This window comes from Nannobrachium achirus (genome assembly GCF_963921795.1).
Source record: "Nannobrachium achirus genome assembly, chromosome: 16".
NCBI lineage: Eukaryota > Metazoa > Chordata > Actinopteri > Myctophiformes > Myctophidae > Nannobrachium > Nannobrachium achirus.
The window spans coordinates 27,716,559-27,730,952 of NC_137823.1; the positions used below are offsets into that span (position 1 = coordinate 27,716,559).

A 14,394-nucleotide genomic window follows, 5' to 3' on the forward strand; every position below is an offset into this window, starting at 1 on the left:
GAGCAACTTGATTCACGATTCAAAAATTCCACCTTACTGTGGACATACATGCTTGAGATTCTTACTTTGAAATAATTTGTATTTTGTCTTAAATATTTAACTTTAAGCGCCTAATGCATTGTCATAGACAATAGACATTTAAAGGAGAGAAAAATCTAGACATCTGTGTCAATTGCTCAGATACAACGGTGCCAATGGTGGGATTTGATCCCATGACCATCTGCAGATAAGTCAAGAGCTTTTCCAACTAAGCCACCCAAACTCAAATGCTCTAGGTGCACAGTGCATTTTCAAAGACATTTTGAGTCACCCATGCATATCAAATCAGCCTCATGTTGGCGTTATAACAGGGTGATTTGTGGTTTTACCTATAACACCACCGATCAGTTTCAAACTTTGTAAGCGCACTCCCTAGAGGCCAAGGAAAAACCCTTTCCCTGCTTTTTTCACATCAGCTTTTTATAGCGCCACCATGAGGCTGATGTTTGCAAAACACATTTCTGTACACTACTCTTACAGATTTTGTCCAAAAATCCTACAAATCGGTAGGCAGTATCTCGACAGTCATGTGATCGACATGGATCTGTCCGATTTTGCATATTCCATCCTGAGGCCAAGGAAAAACCCTTTCCCTGCTTTTTTCACATCAGCCTTTTATAGCGCCACCATGAGGCTGTTTTTTGACAAACACATTTTTGACACTTCACTGTCTCTGAAGCTAACTTGTCCACTCACCTGACCCCGCTCATTCATAACCACCTAATTCAGTACCACCCAATGCACACCCACAACCAACATACCACACCTGGTGGAGACCTGTGCTCGGAAGAGCACTGCTTCTAGTTTATTTTAGTTGTATGCCTATGATCCATTCGCCACATGAAGAACAAGCAACCATTGAAAGCAGTCTGGGCTCCAGCGAGCGAGCGCGTTCGCTCGCTGTGTAGAGAGGGTGCTGGAGCTGGGTATTTGTTTTTTATTTGTTAGTTTTTCTTTTGTCAAAACATCTTTCCAACTCTGTAGTGATCAGACAACCCAGCTGTGTTCGAGTCCACCTTTGTGTCAAGCTGCCATTAGCCGCGGAAACCCAGCCTTTATTTGGCGAGGCTGCCATTAATGTGAGTGGCTTTGGTACACTGTTTGGACCACTGCAAGTGCTTACATATGAGCCCTGTTTAGTTTTGTAGAGATCGGTTATATCTGCATATTTCTCTGTGGCGTTGCAGAGTTGGCTTTGAGCGTAGATAGGGTGATGTGCTTAGCATGTGATTATTACCCTCTTTAAGCCTGCAGCTAACAGAAGAAAAGTACAAGCCAGCTGTGGAAGTCGTTTGCCAGTATTTGAGTTGTTAGTTGTTCTTTCCCCCCTGTACCTGTGTGTGTGTGTGTGTGTGTGTGTGTGTGTGTGTGTGTGTTTATGTCTGTCTCCAGCATCTTTTGACCAATCGGTGTGAAACTGCCATTGATCAATGGCAATTCAAACGACTGTAAAGTTTTCCAACATTTTGAATATCTTTGGACAAACTAATGCCTCATGAACACAACATCCAATCAACCCCAAATTGTAATCGCCAACTACCAGTTAAGGCAACACATCAACAATTAGAGAAGATTTGGAAGACATTAAGTCATTTATTTGTATTAACATTGTTTACCTGAATTGTGCATATGCAACACGTCTAGGAGACCAGTAAAGAAACAGCATTTTGATCAAGTTCTACAGAGTGACAGGAGGACGCCCCGCCCACAGAACCATGGTACAGCACACTCAAACCCCACTGTGGGAGAAGAGTACAGCTATAGTTATACTGCCATTAGGCAGATAACTAATAAACCAGGGGTCTTCAATGTTTTCAGGCCAAGGACCCCTTAGTTGAGAGAGCGATGAAGCAGGGACCCCCACAACCTGTTCATAGATTCCATACAGTTTCATCTTTTGACAGCACAATCATCAGTGTATTTTGGAATCATGTCAATTTGTGTTTTCAGATATTTAACCACTTGAACTGTCCATATTTAATGAACTTGACCTTTCTCTCTGTACTTAGTCTGCTCTTTTTCCCCTCTACACCAAAACTCTTTGCCGAAAAATAGCCGATTTACAAGCTTGTAGATCTGCTATTTCTGGCTAAAGTTCTCCGAATATGGACGTTAGGGTTCAGGTGGTTAATATAAAAAAGGAGAACAAATGTTTCTATCAAACAAAGATTTAGAGGACCCCCTGTAATAACTCTGAGGACCCCCTCGGGGTCTCGGACCCCATGTTGAAGACCCCTGTAATAAACAGACCAACCATTTTGAGGTATGTTATTACAATATAAATATAGCAACATTATGACATAACATAATACTGAAATTGGTAGAGTGGAAAAACCTCAGAATAAAGCATGTCTTTCTTTGGAGTCTCCGGATGAAGATATTGTGTTCTTAATTAATAATGTTGTTTGGAAAGCAGAGCACGTCCCTGTTTATTGCATTGTGGGAAATACCCTATCTCTGCTGTCAGGCAGAAACCAGCTGTCCAAAATATTAAATTATCAGGAAATGGGGAAAACAAAACAAAACCAAAACATAACACAATACTGCCACATCAAAGTTGGTATGGTATGGCTTTATACATTGTCAGATACTTGAATGTGTCTCTATATTATCATCATCACTTTACCCAAATACAGCTCAAGTGGAGGTTTTTGACCATTAACGTGAATATTTTCTTCAATGATGGAAAAAACAACTATCTCTAAAGTTGGAGTTACGTAGGTGGCTTGACCGACTGTTTTTGGGATCCAATGGACTTAGGAGGATTATAGTCAGAAGCACTTTTTAATACTTTTCAATTTTTCATTGGTTCAGTATTTGCGAAACCCAAAGGTGTTCAATAGCACTGATTTATAAAAAGAAAAGTTGAAAAATGGAGGTACTGTAGCTGGTTTCTGACCGACAGCGACGATATACCATCCCGGATGAATCATCATTGACATATGTTGTTACAATAAAATATTTAAACCTTTGTCTAGAAAATATGTATTTACAATCATAAATAACTATAAAGATTAGGATGGAATACAGTCTATATTTCTGATAAATTGTGGTATGAGGAAAAGAAAACAAGACACAGACATACAGCAACAAAAGAAAGGTAAGAAAACGTAGTCCATCCCTGCAAAACATTTTTAGTCGTCACCTCCTCTACGAAAGAGAAGAGCGACTCCTCATTTTTGTGCAAGTTAAACTCTCCACCCCATTCGAAACACATTGAATGGGAATTTGTCACGTCTTTTCAGACAATTGAATGGTGCAGTAGGCGAGACCTACAGACGTGGCTCAGTAGCTGCTGTTGAATGCAAAAGTAGAACAGCAAACTGAAAATAAGTGTATCAAGTGCAAGTGGCCTTTTAGTACTCTTCTCCTTCATCCTCCTCACCAACACTGTGAGTCAAGTATAGTTACTGACCATGACAGAGGCGCGCCATCTCAGCCGACCTTGAGCCACGTGAGACACCGCCAAGCGAGTGGTAGCGAACAAGTCGCCGTGTCGACTCGAGCGGTGCGAAGGTCGCATGAGGCGCCGGTAGAAGTTGTATGCTAGATGCTACAATAACATTTTCAAAGACAGTTGCTCCAAACAGCTGAACATCAACTCACCAAAACCACAGGATACTAGACAAATGAACAGGTCTCTCAGTGAGAATAGTAAATCTTAATTTCCCCCGACTTTTGTCAACCCACTGAATGATGAAAAAAAAACATGCAATGCATTGAATGGTGACAACAACCTATTGGTAGATGGGTATCTCGCCTACTGCACCATTCGATGGTCTGAAAACGTGACAAAGTTCCATTCAGTGCGTCGATATCATTCCAAGCCGCTGCACTCTCTCTGACGATCCAGTGATAAATGACCATCACCTGTCAATCTGTCCTTCTCCATTGTCGTTCCGAGAACTCTTCTTTCTCTTCCTCCACTTCCTGCCCTGGTCTCTTTGGGTGAGCTCTAACAGAGCCAGGAGGTGGGCACCCACTGTGGCTCGGTGTCCAGCTTCTCAATGAGCCTCCTCAGATCGTGGAAGGCCGTGTCTGGGTCCACGTTCACGATGGCCGCGTCAAACAGATGGCCAAAGTTCTGCTCCATCTCGCGGGCCTTCTCAATGACCTCCTTCAGCTCCTCGGGCTGCACGCGAGTTAAGGTTCAGAAAGGAAGGGACAGGGAGGGTGAGATACAGCCAAAACGATTTATGTGATTAAGATACAGTTATTACAAACGGTGGTGGATAAAGTACACACAATCTTTACTGCAATGTAGATGTACTCTGTAACACTGTTACAAGTATAAGTCCCATATTCAACATTTACTCGAGCAAAAGTACAAAATTATCGTATCAAAATGTACTTTTACCAAAAGTAGAAAGTACTCATTATGCAGGAGGTCCCGTTTCACAAGTTTGAAACAGCAGATCTACAAGCTCACAATGTGGCGCATCGCGATATATTGTGAGCTTGTAGATCAGCTATTTTCAAATTGCCAAAATGTATATAGGGCTGAAGTGGCTCATGTATGTTTTGTAATCATTTTCAAAAATCTACAAGTAACTAGTAATTAAGTTTTCAAATAATTGTAGTGGAGTAAAAGTATAATATTTGCCTCTGAGATAGAGTGGAGTAAAAGTAAAAGTATTGAATGTTGGAAATACTCCAGTAAAGTACAAACACCTCAAAACTATACGGTACAGTCCTTGAGTAAATGTACTTCGTTACTTTACACCACTGATTAGAAACAAGACAATACAGTCAAATTGTGTTTGACCTTCCTTTCCTACTGTCCAACTGATATGTTTATGGTCCATGCTATACGAAACAAACAAATAAGAATGAAAAGGTTTACAGTGCAAGATAAGTACCTTTGGTGTTTTACCCTCCTGGGCCAGCAGAGTGCGCAGTCGTTCCTGTGAAGGAGGAGCGATGAAGATGACATATGGCTTGAGGTTGGAGGACCTCAACACCCGCAGTGACTAACAGGAAGAACAGAGAGATGCATAGGAATTTAAATGAAGGAACGATGCTGTGCTTTCATGGATATCAAGTACTAGCACCAAAATCTATGATTTGCCTCACCCAATTAAAGTATCATTCATTATAAAGTGTCTGGCAACAACTCATTTGTCTTGAGAGTAGAGTACGTGGACATAATAATATACAATATTAAATGGTGAATAAAGAAAATGAAAAAAAGTTTCAGAATAACAAAATTATGAACTTTCTGTGTACATTTTTGAGAATCAATTACACTAAAGGTTGGGACAAAATACAGTTCATATTTGTGCTTGAAATGGCGTTTATGATAGAATCCACATCCATTCTAATGAAGATCATCTTTGAGTTTGAAAACGCAGTTCTGAATAAAAGTGGCACGGTATCAACTACGGTAAGACGAAGAAATAGCACAGGAATTTAAAAGAAAATGTCAAAATGATCTAAATTCAATCTATGTTGAAAAACCTCTAAAAATATGATATCCCTGAAAACGAATAACTATTTTCTCTCATCTCTATTAAAAGAGGTCATGAAGTCTCCTGTGAAGTTAAGGTGAGAGTTAACGCAAGAGTTAGGTTTAGAACCAAGCTGAAGTGAAGTGAGTTCTCACTTTCCTGGTTTAACCACGAAATACCAAACATAAAGAAACGCACTCCTACCTCGGTGTGCAGGCAAAGCAGACAGATGCGTCCTGAGTTGACGATATGTCGGACAGAGTCGCTACTGGTGCCATATAGGTTCTTCTCGTACTCCCCCGACTCAATGAACTTCCCGGTGGCGAGGTCCGTTTCAAAGGCAGACCGGCTCACGAAGTGGTAGTCCCGGCTGTTCCGCTCATGTACCCTCGGATTCCTGGTGGTGTCTGCACAGTAGGTGTTACAAGGACAACAACAGTGAGTCAACATCCGACTTCATGTTCTGACAATTCAAGCTGTAGGCTAGATTGCACTGAGCGTCCTTCAGATGAAGAACCAAGTTGGCTCTGAGTTTGGAGCCAACTGAAGTTTTTTTTTCTTCATTATCCAGAGACATGTACACTGAAGTGAGTAGTATATTTGTCTGTCATTTAATGTCTCTATGAATTGAGTACAAAAGGAGACGAATTAAAACAAATCAAAGTACAATTATAATGTTGAGTGTGCATCTAGTGTAGATGAAGAAAGCGGTGGTTCAGTGGGTAGGTAGTGTGCAACTCACTGAATATTAAATGAATACTATTATAGTCTGTAAACTACCCCTTCTGAAAGCTGTGAACGGAAGCAGTTACTGCCAAGGAGGCCATGTGAAAACGCTCTCTCCCCATTGCCATTCCATACACATGTTTTGGCGGGTAATATACTGTCACTGTAGGGATAAACAAACACGGCTATAATTTCAGCGCTTTGGTTTCACACTTTGGTTGGACTGTTTGACTGAAGCATTTGAAAACTGTGCAACAGTTTGTCTCGAGAGAATCCTTAACCCCTTACATTCCTGCTCCTGACAAGCAGTGGTGTAAATAATATTTACTTAAAGGAGTAGTTCACCAATTTTCAACCTGTCTTCATATAATAGGTCCTCACTAATGGTCATGATAAAATATCACAATTTATTTCTACTTAGTCCAAGTCTCCTAGGAGAGCTGTGGGAAGTTCAGAATCCATAGTCTTATGACATCATCATTTTCCCAAAAAAAAATAATTATCAATATTTTTGAAAAAAAAAAAATATATTTTTATTATCGCGAGAACAATGGCTTCCACTTTAAAATTGCAACTTTTCAGGAATAGAAAGCCTGCAGTTTCTATAAGCTGGATTGGCAATCGATGATGTCACAAGACTATGGGTTTCTGACCTGCCCACAGACCTCCTCTGAAAAAAAGAAAAAAAGAAAAAAAAGAAAAGCTATTTTTGAGTGAGGATCAATTATATGAACATAGGTTGAAAAGTGGTGGAGTGCCCCTTTAAGTACTGTACTTAAGTACAATTGAGTTATTTGTACTTTACTTGAGTATTTCAAAAGTTCAATACTTTTACTTCTACTCCATTACATCTCAGATCCAAATATTTAACTTTTACTCCACTACATTTATATGAAAACTTTAGTTACTAGTTACTTTGCAGATATAGATTGTAATATTATAAAACACACATTAACCACTTTAGCCCTATTTTATACCTAGATCTGCTATTTTCAAACATTGTGTACTTGATGGCAACACTTTCATACTATACATTTTGAATTCCGGACTTTTACTTGTAAGGGTGCCCTCACACCAAAATACCTATGAGAGTGGAATCCGCGTTCCGCCAATGCATTTCAATGATAAGGGAGCATTTTTGCAGAAATCCTCTGCTAGCATGAAACCGCTTCACTCTCATTGAAATGCATTGGCGGAACGCGGATTCTTTGGTGTGAGGGCACCCTAACAGAGTACTTCTATATTGCAGTATTGATACTTTTACTTGAGTAAAATACTGAAATGTGAGTACTTTTTCCACCACTGCTGACAAGCAACACAGCAATCTTGCACGGTTGCTTCTGCCGTTGATGTGTGAATGTAAGGCACTTTGTAAAGCACTTTGGATAATGGCGCTATATGTAGACCATATGCTGGTGCACTTCCAGGGGAAGTATAACAATGCTGTTTACTACCATCCATGCCTGGCTTCAGGGGCGTCACAAGGGGGGGAAAGTGGGACTGAGGGCCCAAGGTGGAGGGGCCTTAATTATTTTATACTTTAGCTATTGAAAAACAGCAGATCTACAAGCTCAGCACGGCACCGAGTGCCACACTGCAAGCTTGTACATCTGCTATTTTTGAGAACTTGTGTGCAATGTGAGAAAATCTTTGAATATATGTATTTTTTAAGTGAACATTTGTAACTAAAATGTAGCTTCTGGGGGGGTCACTGGAACGAAATATTTTGAGATAGGGGTCCGTGGCCAAATACATATAATTTTGGGGGTGCTTCGCATGAAAAGGTTTGAGCACCACTAACATAGAAACATAGGTCTTTCAAAAAACCTTATAAGGATTTGAAATATTCAAAGGCTTGCACAAATGTTCAAGATTTTTCAAAAATAGCAGATCTACAAGCTCGCAGCGTGGCACTCGGTGCCTCGCTGTGAGCTTGTATATCTGCTATTTTTCAATAGTTAAAGCACAAAGTTTGAGTGAATCCTTGTACCCAGAGCCCAGAATGTGGTGTGACGCCCCTGCCTGGTCTTTAACACGGCGGTGACTTACGTGGCACTGCGCCAGCAAACTTATCCGGTTCAGTGGACAGCAGCCTCCGCCGTAGATCATCCTGTCCGCCGTTTGGAGGACCAATCAGGGCAATGGGACGCTTGCGATTGGCCGGCTGGTGGTAGAGGGCCATCTCCTCATAGGTCAGGATGTCATCGTGGTCTGAGAGGAGAATTGGGGACGGTGTTTAAGATTTGATTACTGCAGTGGCTCCCCAAACGCTGCTGTGCAAAGGCACAGCACACCGGTGCTAAGAGAGAGTCCAGACCGTGCCTTGCTGCCTTGGGGTTTTGTGACAACCACACATTATGATTGCAAGTTATGATGAATTCTATTTTAATAATATATCAGAACTTTGTGCACACTTAAGCTGGTTGCACACTGCACTCACACTGCATTTTTTTCGTTGCGTTTTGGAAATCCGCATGGGATGAAAGAGATTTTTTTTTCTATTAGGCCTATCATTATCATTAATATTGGCCAATCGTCTTCAGTTACAAAATGCTTTATTTATGAACAAATTATTTTGCACACAACAAGAGGCTAGAAGCTTAAGCAAATAGCCTCTGTAAGTTTTCATTACTACCAAAATAAACGGGTGTGTTCACTCATTTTGCGAGAGGAATAAGCAAACAGGGATAAGAATAAGAAAACAAGGCCTAAATAAGTGAATATAGGCCACATAAACCAATATACGTCGGCTATTTGAAAGTGGCAGAGCCGATCTACAAGCTCACCACCGCAACTTATAATAATCAGACATGGCAACACTCATGATGCGTTGTTCCTCCACTCTCTCTTGCAGTCAGTCAGTCACTGAGACTAGCGGGTGTCTGACACTCTGGCTGGGGGCTACGTTTGGCTATGTTGCTCACTAAAGCTGCCTGCTACTATATGGCCTGTGTGTAGCCACAGCAGATAAACCAGTTGAAACCACCTGTCTGTAATGATGTATGGGACTAACAACAACAGACTTCTCCTGGACTTGTTCTCCATGTTACAACAACAGTGCACTCCGCACTGTACAGCTTAGCGACTAGCGAGAGAGAGAGAGAGAGAGAGAGAGAGAGAGAGAGAGAGAGAGAGAGAGAGAGAGAGAGAGAGAGAGAGAGAGAGAGAGAGAGAGACTGATCTCGGTATGAGAGAATGTAGACCTATGCTTCAAACGAGCGTCACATATTGTGAAAACAAATCCCCCCTATTTTTTTTCTCCATGTCTTTGATTCGCGGGACATCAGTGCCGTTTTACGGGACGCGGGACAGACGGTCCATTTTCGGGACTGTCCCGCGAGATGCGGGACAGGTGGTCACCCTAGTGAGTGTGTGTGTGTGTGTGTGTGTGCGTGATCTTCCTTTCATTATAAAGAGAAGTTCTGCCATTTTCCAGCAATGTGCAAACACACATTCACCCCGGGAGCTTCCCACGTTCCCAGTACATGTGATGTATTTTACTGTTGGCCGCTGAAGAGCTCCAATAGAGCTGTGTGTGTGTGCGTTTGTTTGTGTGTGTGTGTGTGTGTGTGTGTGTGTGTGTATAAGAGAGATAAAGAGGAGAGAGAACCAGTAAGGCAACAGGTTCTATCAAGCTATGCATGCTGGCCACCTGTTTGTGCCTCCTGGAATGCTGCATGTGAGGATGGGGCTAATCTGACGCGTGGCACACCATGTTTGAGACGAATGCTGTGAGAGTGACATGGCTTACTATCAACGGCTGTGTGTGTGTGTGTGTGTGTGTGTGTGTGTGTGTGTGTGTGTGTGTGTGTGTGTGTGTGTGTGTGTGTGTGTGTGTGTGTGTGTGCGTGCGTGCGTGCGTGCGTGTGTGTGTGTGTTGGGAGGTTGTCAGAGTGAAAAGACATAGGTTTAGCCTTAATCTGGGCAGGGTGGGGTTTTACGGAGCATGCATTGCATGCTGTACCAACACGATCCCTTCATGTTCACACAGTTGTTGTTCATTCACCTTCACAGAGAGCTGCCCCAGTAGAGGATGACACGGGAGTGGATTTTCACTCCTGTCATGTCCCACTCCCGCAGAAAAAATCCTGTCCCATCCCAATCCTGGGCCAGAGTAAAAAAAATAATCCCGTACTGTCCCACTCTCCTCCTGGTCCCATCCCGCTCCTGGTCAAAATCACTCCCGTTCACCTCCCGCTCCCAAAAAAAAAGGTTTTTCTATTTTGATATATTATATTTGATATCATGTTTATTATTATATAATGTATAATTTTATAATGTTCGCAGTTCGAAGACCTCACTTTCCTGTGCTTTTTTCCTCCCAAACTACTAATAAAGTAGCACTGTTTATTTCTGCGGTTTGATGAACTGGTCTGGAATGATTCCCGCTCCTGCCCACTCCTGGTGATTTTCATTCCTGTCCCGTCCCGATCACGGCATTAATACAAATCTGACTCCTGTCCTGCAGGAATCCCACGGGACCCACGGGAATTCTTGTCAAATGTCATCCTCTATGCCCCAGATAACCAGTCTTCTACTCCTGTGTGGGACAGGGTTAGGAGCAGCTTCACTGGGGCAGATTTTCTGTTGCATTTAACCCAGCTGAGCACCACCTGGGCTGCGCTGCACCAGCTAAACGTAACCTCAGCCCTAAGTTGGGGCGTAAAGTCCCTACCAGAGGTAAAGTAACTGCTAGTCAGTTTGTAACTACACAATCTGTGGCACCAGGAATATTTATGGCATAACTTGGGCTAGAAGTAGAGTTAAACTGTTCATAAAGTAATGTATAGTTACAAAAAATGACGTATGATTCGTCCAATCCATTGAACACTGTTTCAGGGGTTGACACTAAGGTCTCAGAGGCACTTGCTCGTCGGGCAAGTACGGGTCAAATTCTACTTGCCCAATGGTAATGCCCACTTGCCCGAAAAGTAAATCGTCCATTATAAAATGATAGGTAAAATTTGAATTACCGTTCAATTTAAAACTTTTTTTTTTACTTTCTGGGTTGTGCGAAAAAAAGAAAGTCATATCTCAACTTTTATCCAAATATCTATGGGTATCATAGGTATCATAGGAAGTTGAACTATGGGTTCAACTTCACTCCTATTTTATATTTTTAAGTGTAGCAACAGCTAATTAAAGCTCAACAGTGCTTTTATTTTACATTCTACAGGCCAGAAGACAGAGCGCTCTGGCCATGTTCAGGCTCTGGCCATGTTCAGGTGTTTAGACAGATATCTCGTGTTGTGTTTATAGATGGTTGCGTCCCCTCTCAAACAAGCACTTGCCCAGTCAGGCAACCTGAAAGCAATCTCCACCTGCCCGAAGGTTTTATTTACCTGCCGGGGGCAGGTGGGCAAGCCTTAGTGTCAACGCCTGCCGTTTTCTGCTGTAAACGCGGAGTAAACAGAGAGATACAGGCTATAACTCACTTCCTTGACGTCCGATAGTAAATAGTATGCACTGCAATCCAAATGCTAACCTGTGTGCTGCCGCAACTACACGGGACAAAAAAGCCACGTCACAAGAAAGCCACAGGGCCACTCCCAGGCACTTGACAAGACTTGTTATGAACGAAGGGGCTAAAAAGAGGCAACCCATGCAGTCTGTCTTCTTCTGAACAAAATCCTACAACTAGAAGAATTTCCCCTCCTGGACAGAGTCCAAAAGGCCATTACAAGTGGAACCACCTGTGTGTTTACTATGGAAGTATGATAAACGTAAGGCCCTGGACGAGATGCTACGCAAGGCCATCCAAGGCCTCTCTCATACAGAAGAAAGAAGCCATTGATTTCCCCCCGAATACACGGCTGCTGTGAAGAGGAGTATAGCCCTGCATTCAGTAACAGCAATCACTCTACTACTTTGACGATGGCTTACCATCGTCAAAGAAAAGTTCCTCTTCTCTCATCAGAGTCTGTTCTTGAGAGACTACGCAGAGGTAAACCGCGGAGACTAACACCCTCCAACATCTTCTGTATCCACTCAGCAACAACCACCATCAATCATCACAGCCAGAGAAAAGGGGAGAAGACGTGACGAGATCTTACCCATATTTCTGTTGAAGTTATACGAGGCCTTCTTCTTGTGTTTCTTGTTCTTTTTCACTTGCCAGAGCTTCCCTGCAGTAGTGATAAGTGGGGGGTGGAAAGGATTTAAGCTTTAAATGTGAGGATTATCACACTCTAGTCACTTTGACGGGAGAACTCGGCGTGAACTCAATGCGAAACGTTCATCAACCTGAAAATGTGTTCCATGTGTAATATGACATGAACATGTTTTAACGTTATCCTCTTACCTTGCTGCTCCTGATTCCTGTCCTTCAGGGTATTCTTCAAGGTCTCTCTCTGCTGCTGGAAACTCTTCCCTATGAAAGAGAAAAGAGCCACAAAGAGAGATTGATCAACGAAGAGAACACGTCTTATGCATTTTTCGAAATACCATGGTCTCTAGTTTGACGGCATTGGCGTCCATTGTTTGCCATTGGTGGGTCTATACATTTGAGACACAGCAGAGATTAAAAAGCCTAATGAAAAGGGACAACCTACCCTAAGAACATTGGTTAACTACTGTATGTCTTGTCATTACAGAGGAATATGTTGCTGTCACACCCACGTCAGTAACGCCTCATCCACGGTTTAGGCTACAACACTTCTGTTAGCGATGGACAAAACACTGAGCTGAGTAATTCTCAGCTGAGCTGCAAACTAGAGGCCATGTCAAGGCCAAACGTTGATGCTTGAGATCACAATAATGTATGTTAATTGTGGGGAGAGAAACTATGTTTGACGTATGCATGTCAGTGTGTTTGTGTGTTTGTGAGTGAGAGAGAAAGAGAGCGAGAGAAAGAGAGAGAAAAAAAGACAATTTATTCCAGTATTGTTGAATTCTGTCTATGATCATTTTGTGCATTTTACAAGGCTCTGGTTAGATCTTTACCGAATCTTAGCACACCACCATCTTACTTACACCACAAATATACTGTAACTGTTGAACATAAAGGTCAAGTGTCAATTGTGGAATGAACTCCCCATTGCAATTAGAACTGCAGACTCACTCCCTAGCTTCCGCCGTGGTCTGAAGACTTACCTCTTCAGACTCCACCTTAGCCCACAGCACTTACTGTAGCACTTGCCCACCCTCAATGACCATACATATCATTTAGATAGCATTGTTATATAGGCCAATGTAAGGCCTTTTTTGACTTGGCATCCTATTGTACATTCGAAGCTATAGTGTGTATAGCTTCGATGTATAGATTATTGATGTTTTAGTCAACTTATATTTTTGTATAACCATGTACTGTCCATGCTTATTGTAAGTCGCTCTGGATTAAGAGTGTCTGCTAAATGCCTAAATTGTAAATTGTCAATAAATGAACATACACATAGCTACATAAATATGCATCCATTTGTGTCAATGAAGGACATGGGTAATTGAATATAAAATGTACATACATTTTATAGTTTCTGGATACAGTTCACTGTAGACAAACTCAGTACAACATGTCTGTGTAACACGATGAGCCATGCATCCATATATAATTAACACAGGTGTAAGGGTTACCTGGGATGAGCCCAGCCAGGGGTTGGTTGTCCTCGTCGCCGTCCCTGTAGGCCTGCCACCAGCTGGGGTCGTCCTGGCTGATGACGTGGAGGATGTCTCCCTTCTGGAAGGACAGGCCCAGCTCCCGACACGGCACGAAGGGGTCGTCCGAGGGGTCATAGTCGAAGTAGGCTCGGACATGCATCTGACCACAGAGAGAGAGAGAGAGGGTTAGCCAGTGTCAAAGGTCGGACATCGCATGCCTGCAGCCATGGTATGCAGACACTCTCACACGCACGCACGCACACACACCCCCCCCCCCCCCACACACACACACACACACACACACACACCATTAAGAGAGACTTACCACAGTGGTTCTGTGAGGGGGAGGTTTGGTCTGAGAGCTGGGGATGAGGACGAAAGTCAGCGTGCCGTGCATTTGTTGCTGCGGAGGAGAGAGGAGCGTGACATGAATGGTCAGTGGAAAGCTAATGGTTTTAACCGGGACTTAATGGGAAGTCACTGTGTCCCCGTTTTAGAATTATTGTATCATACGGTACGACACAGTACACCACGTCAGGGATGACATTTCCATATCCAAAAGTAATTGTGATAGGTTTACTCTAACTTC

At 42.5% G+C, this 14,394-nt stretch overlaps 1 protein-coding gene across 1 annotated transcript in view; it reads right to left on the reverse strand.

Moving 5' to 3' along the window:
* Positions 1 to 1,840: 1,840 nt before the first annotated feature.
* Positions 1,841 to 14,394, reverse strand: part of pals1b (protein associated with LIN7 1, MAGUK p55 family member b) — a 42,269-nt gene continuing 29,715 nt past the window's right edge. Inside the window, exons 8-15 of the mRNA XM_080744576.1 lie at positions 14,131 to 14,208; positions 13,782 to 13,965; positions 12,514 to 12,582; positions 12,266 to 12,337; positions 8,262 to 8,423; positions 5,691 to 5,893; positions 4,899 to 5,009; positions 1,841 to 4,171 (exon numbers count right to left, since the gene is read on the reverse strand). Coding sequence (XP_080600702.1) covers positions 3,995 to 4,171; positions 4,899 to 5,009; positions 5,691 to 5,893; positions 8,262 to 8,423; positions 12,266 to 12,337; positions 12,514 to 12,582; positions 13,782 to 13,965; positions 14,131 to 14,208 — 1,056 coding nt within the window. The 3' untranslated portion in view covers positions 1,841 to 3,994. The remainder of the gene's footprint in view (positions 4,172 to 4,898; positions 5,010 to 5,690; positions 5,894 to 8,261; positions 8,424 to 12,265; positions 12,338 to 12,513; positions 12,583 to 13,781; positions 13,966 to 14,130; positions 14,209 to 14,394) is intronic.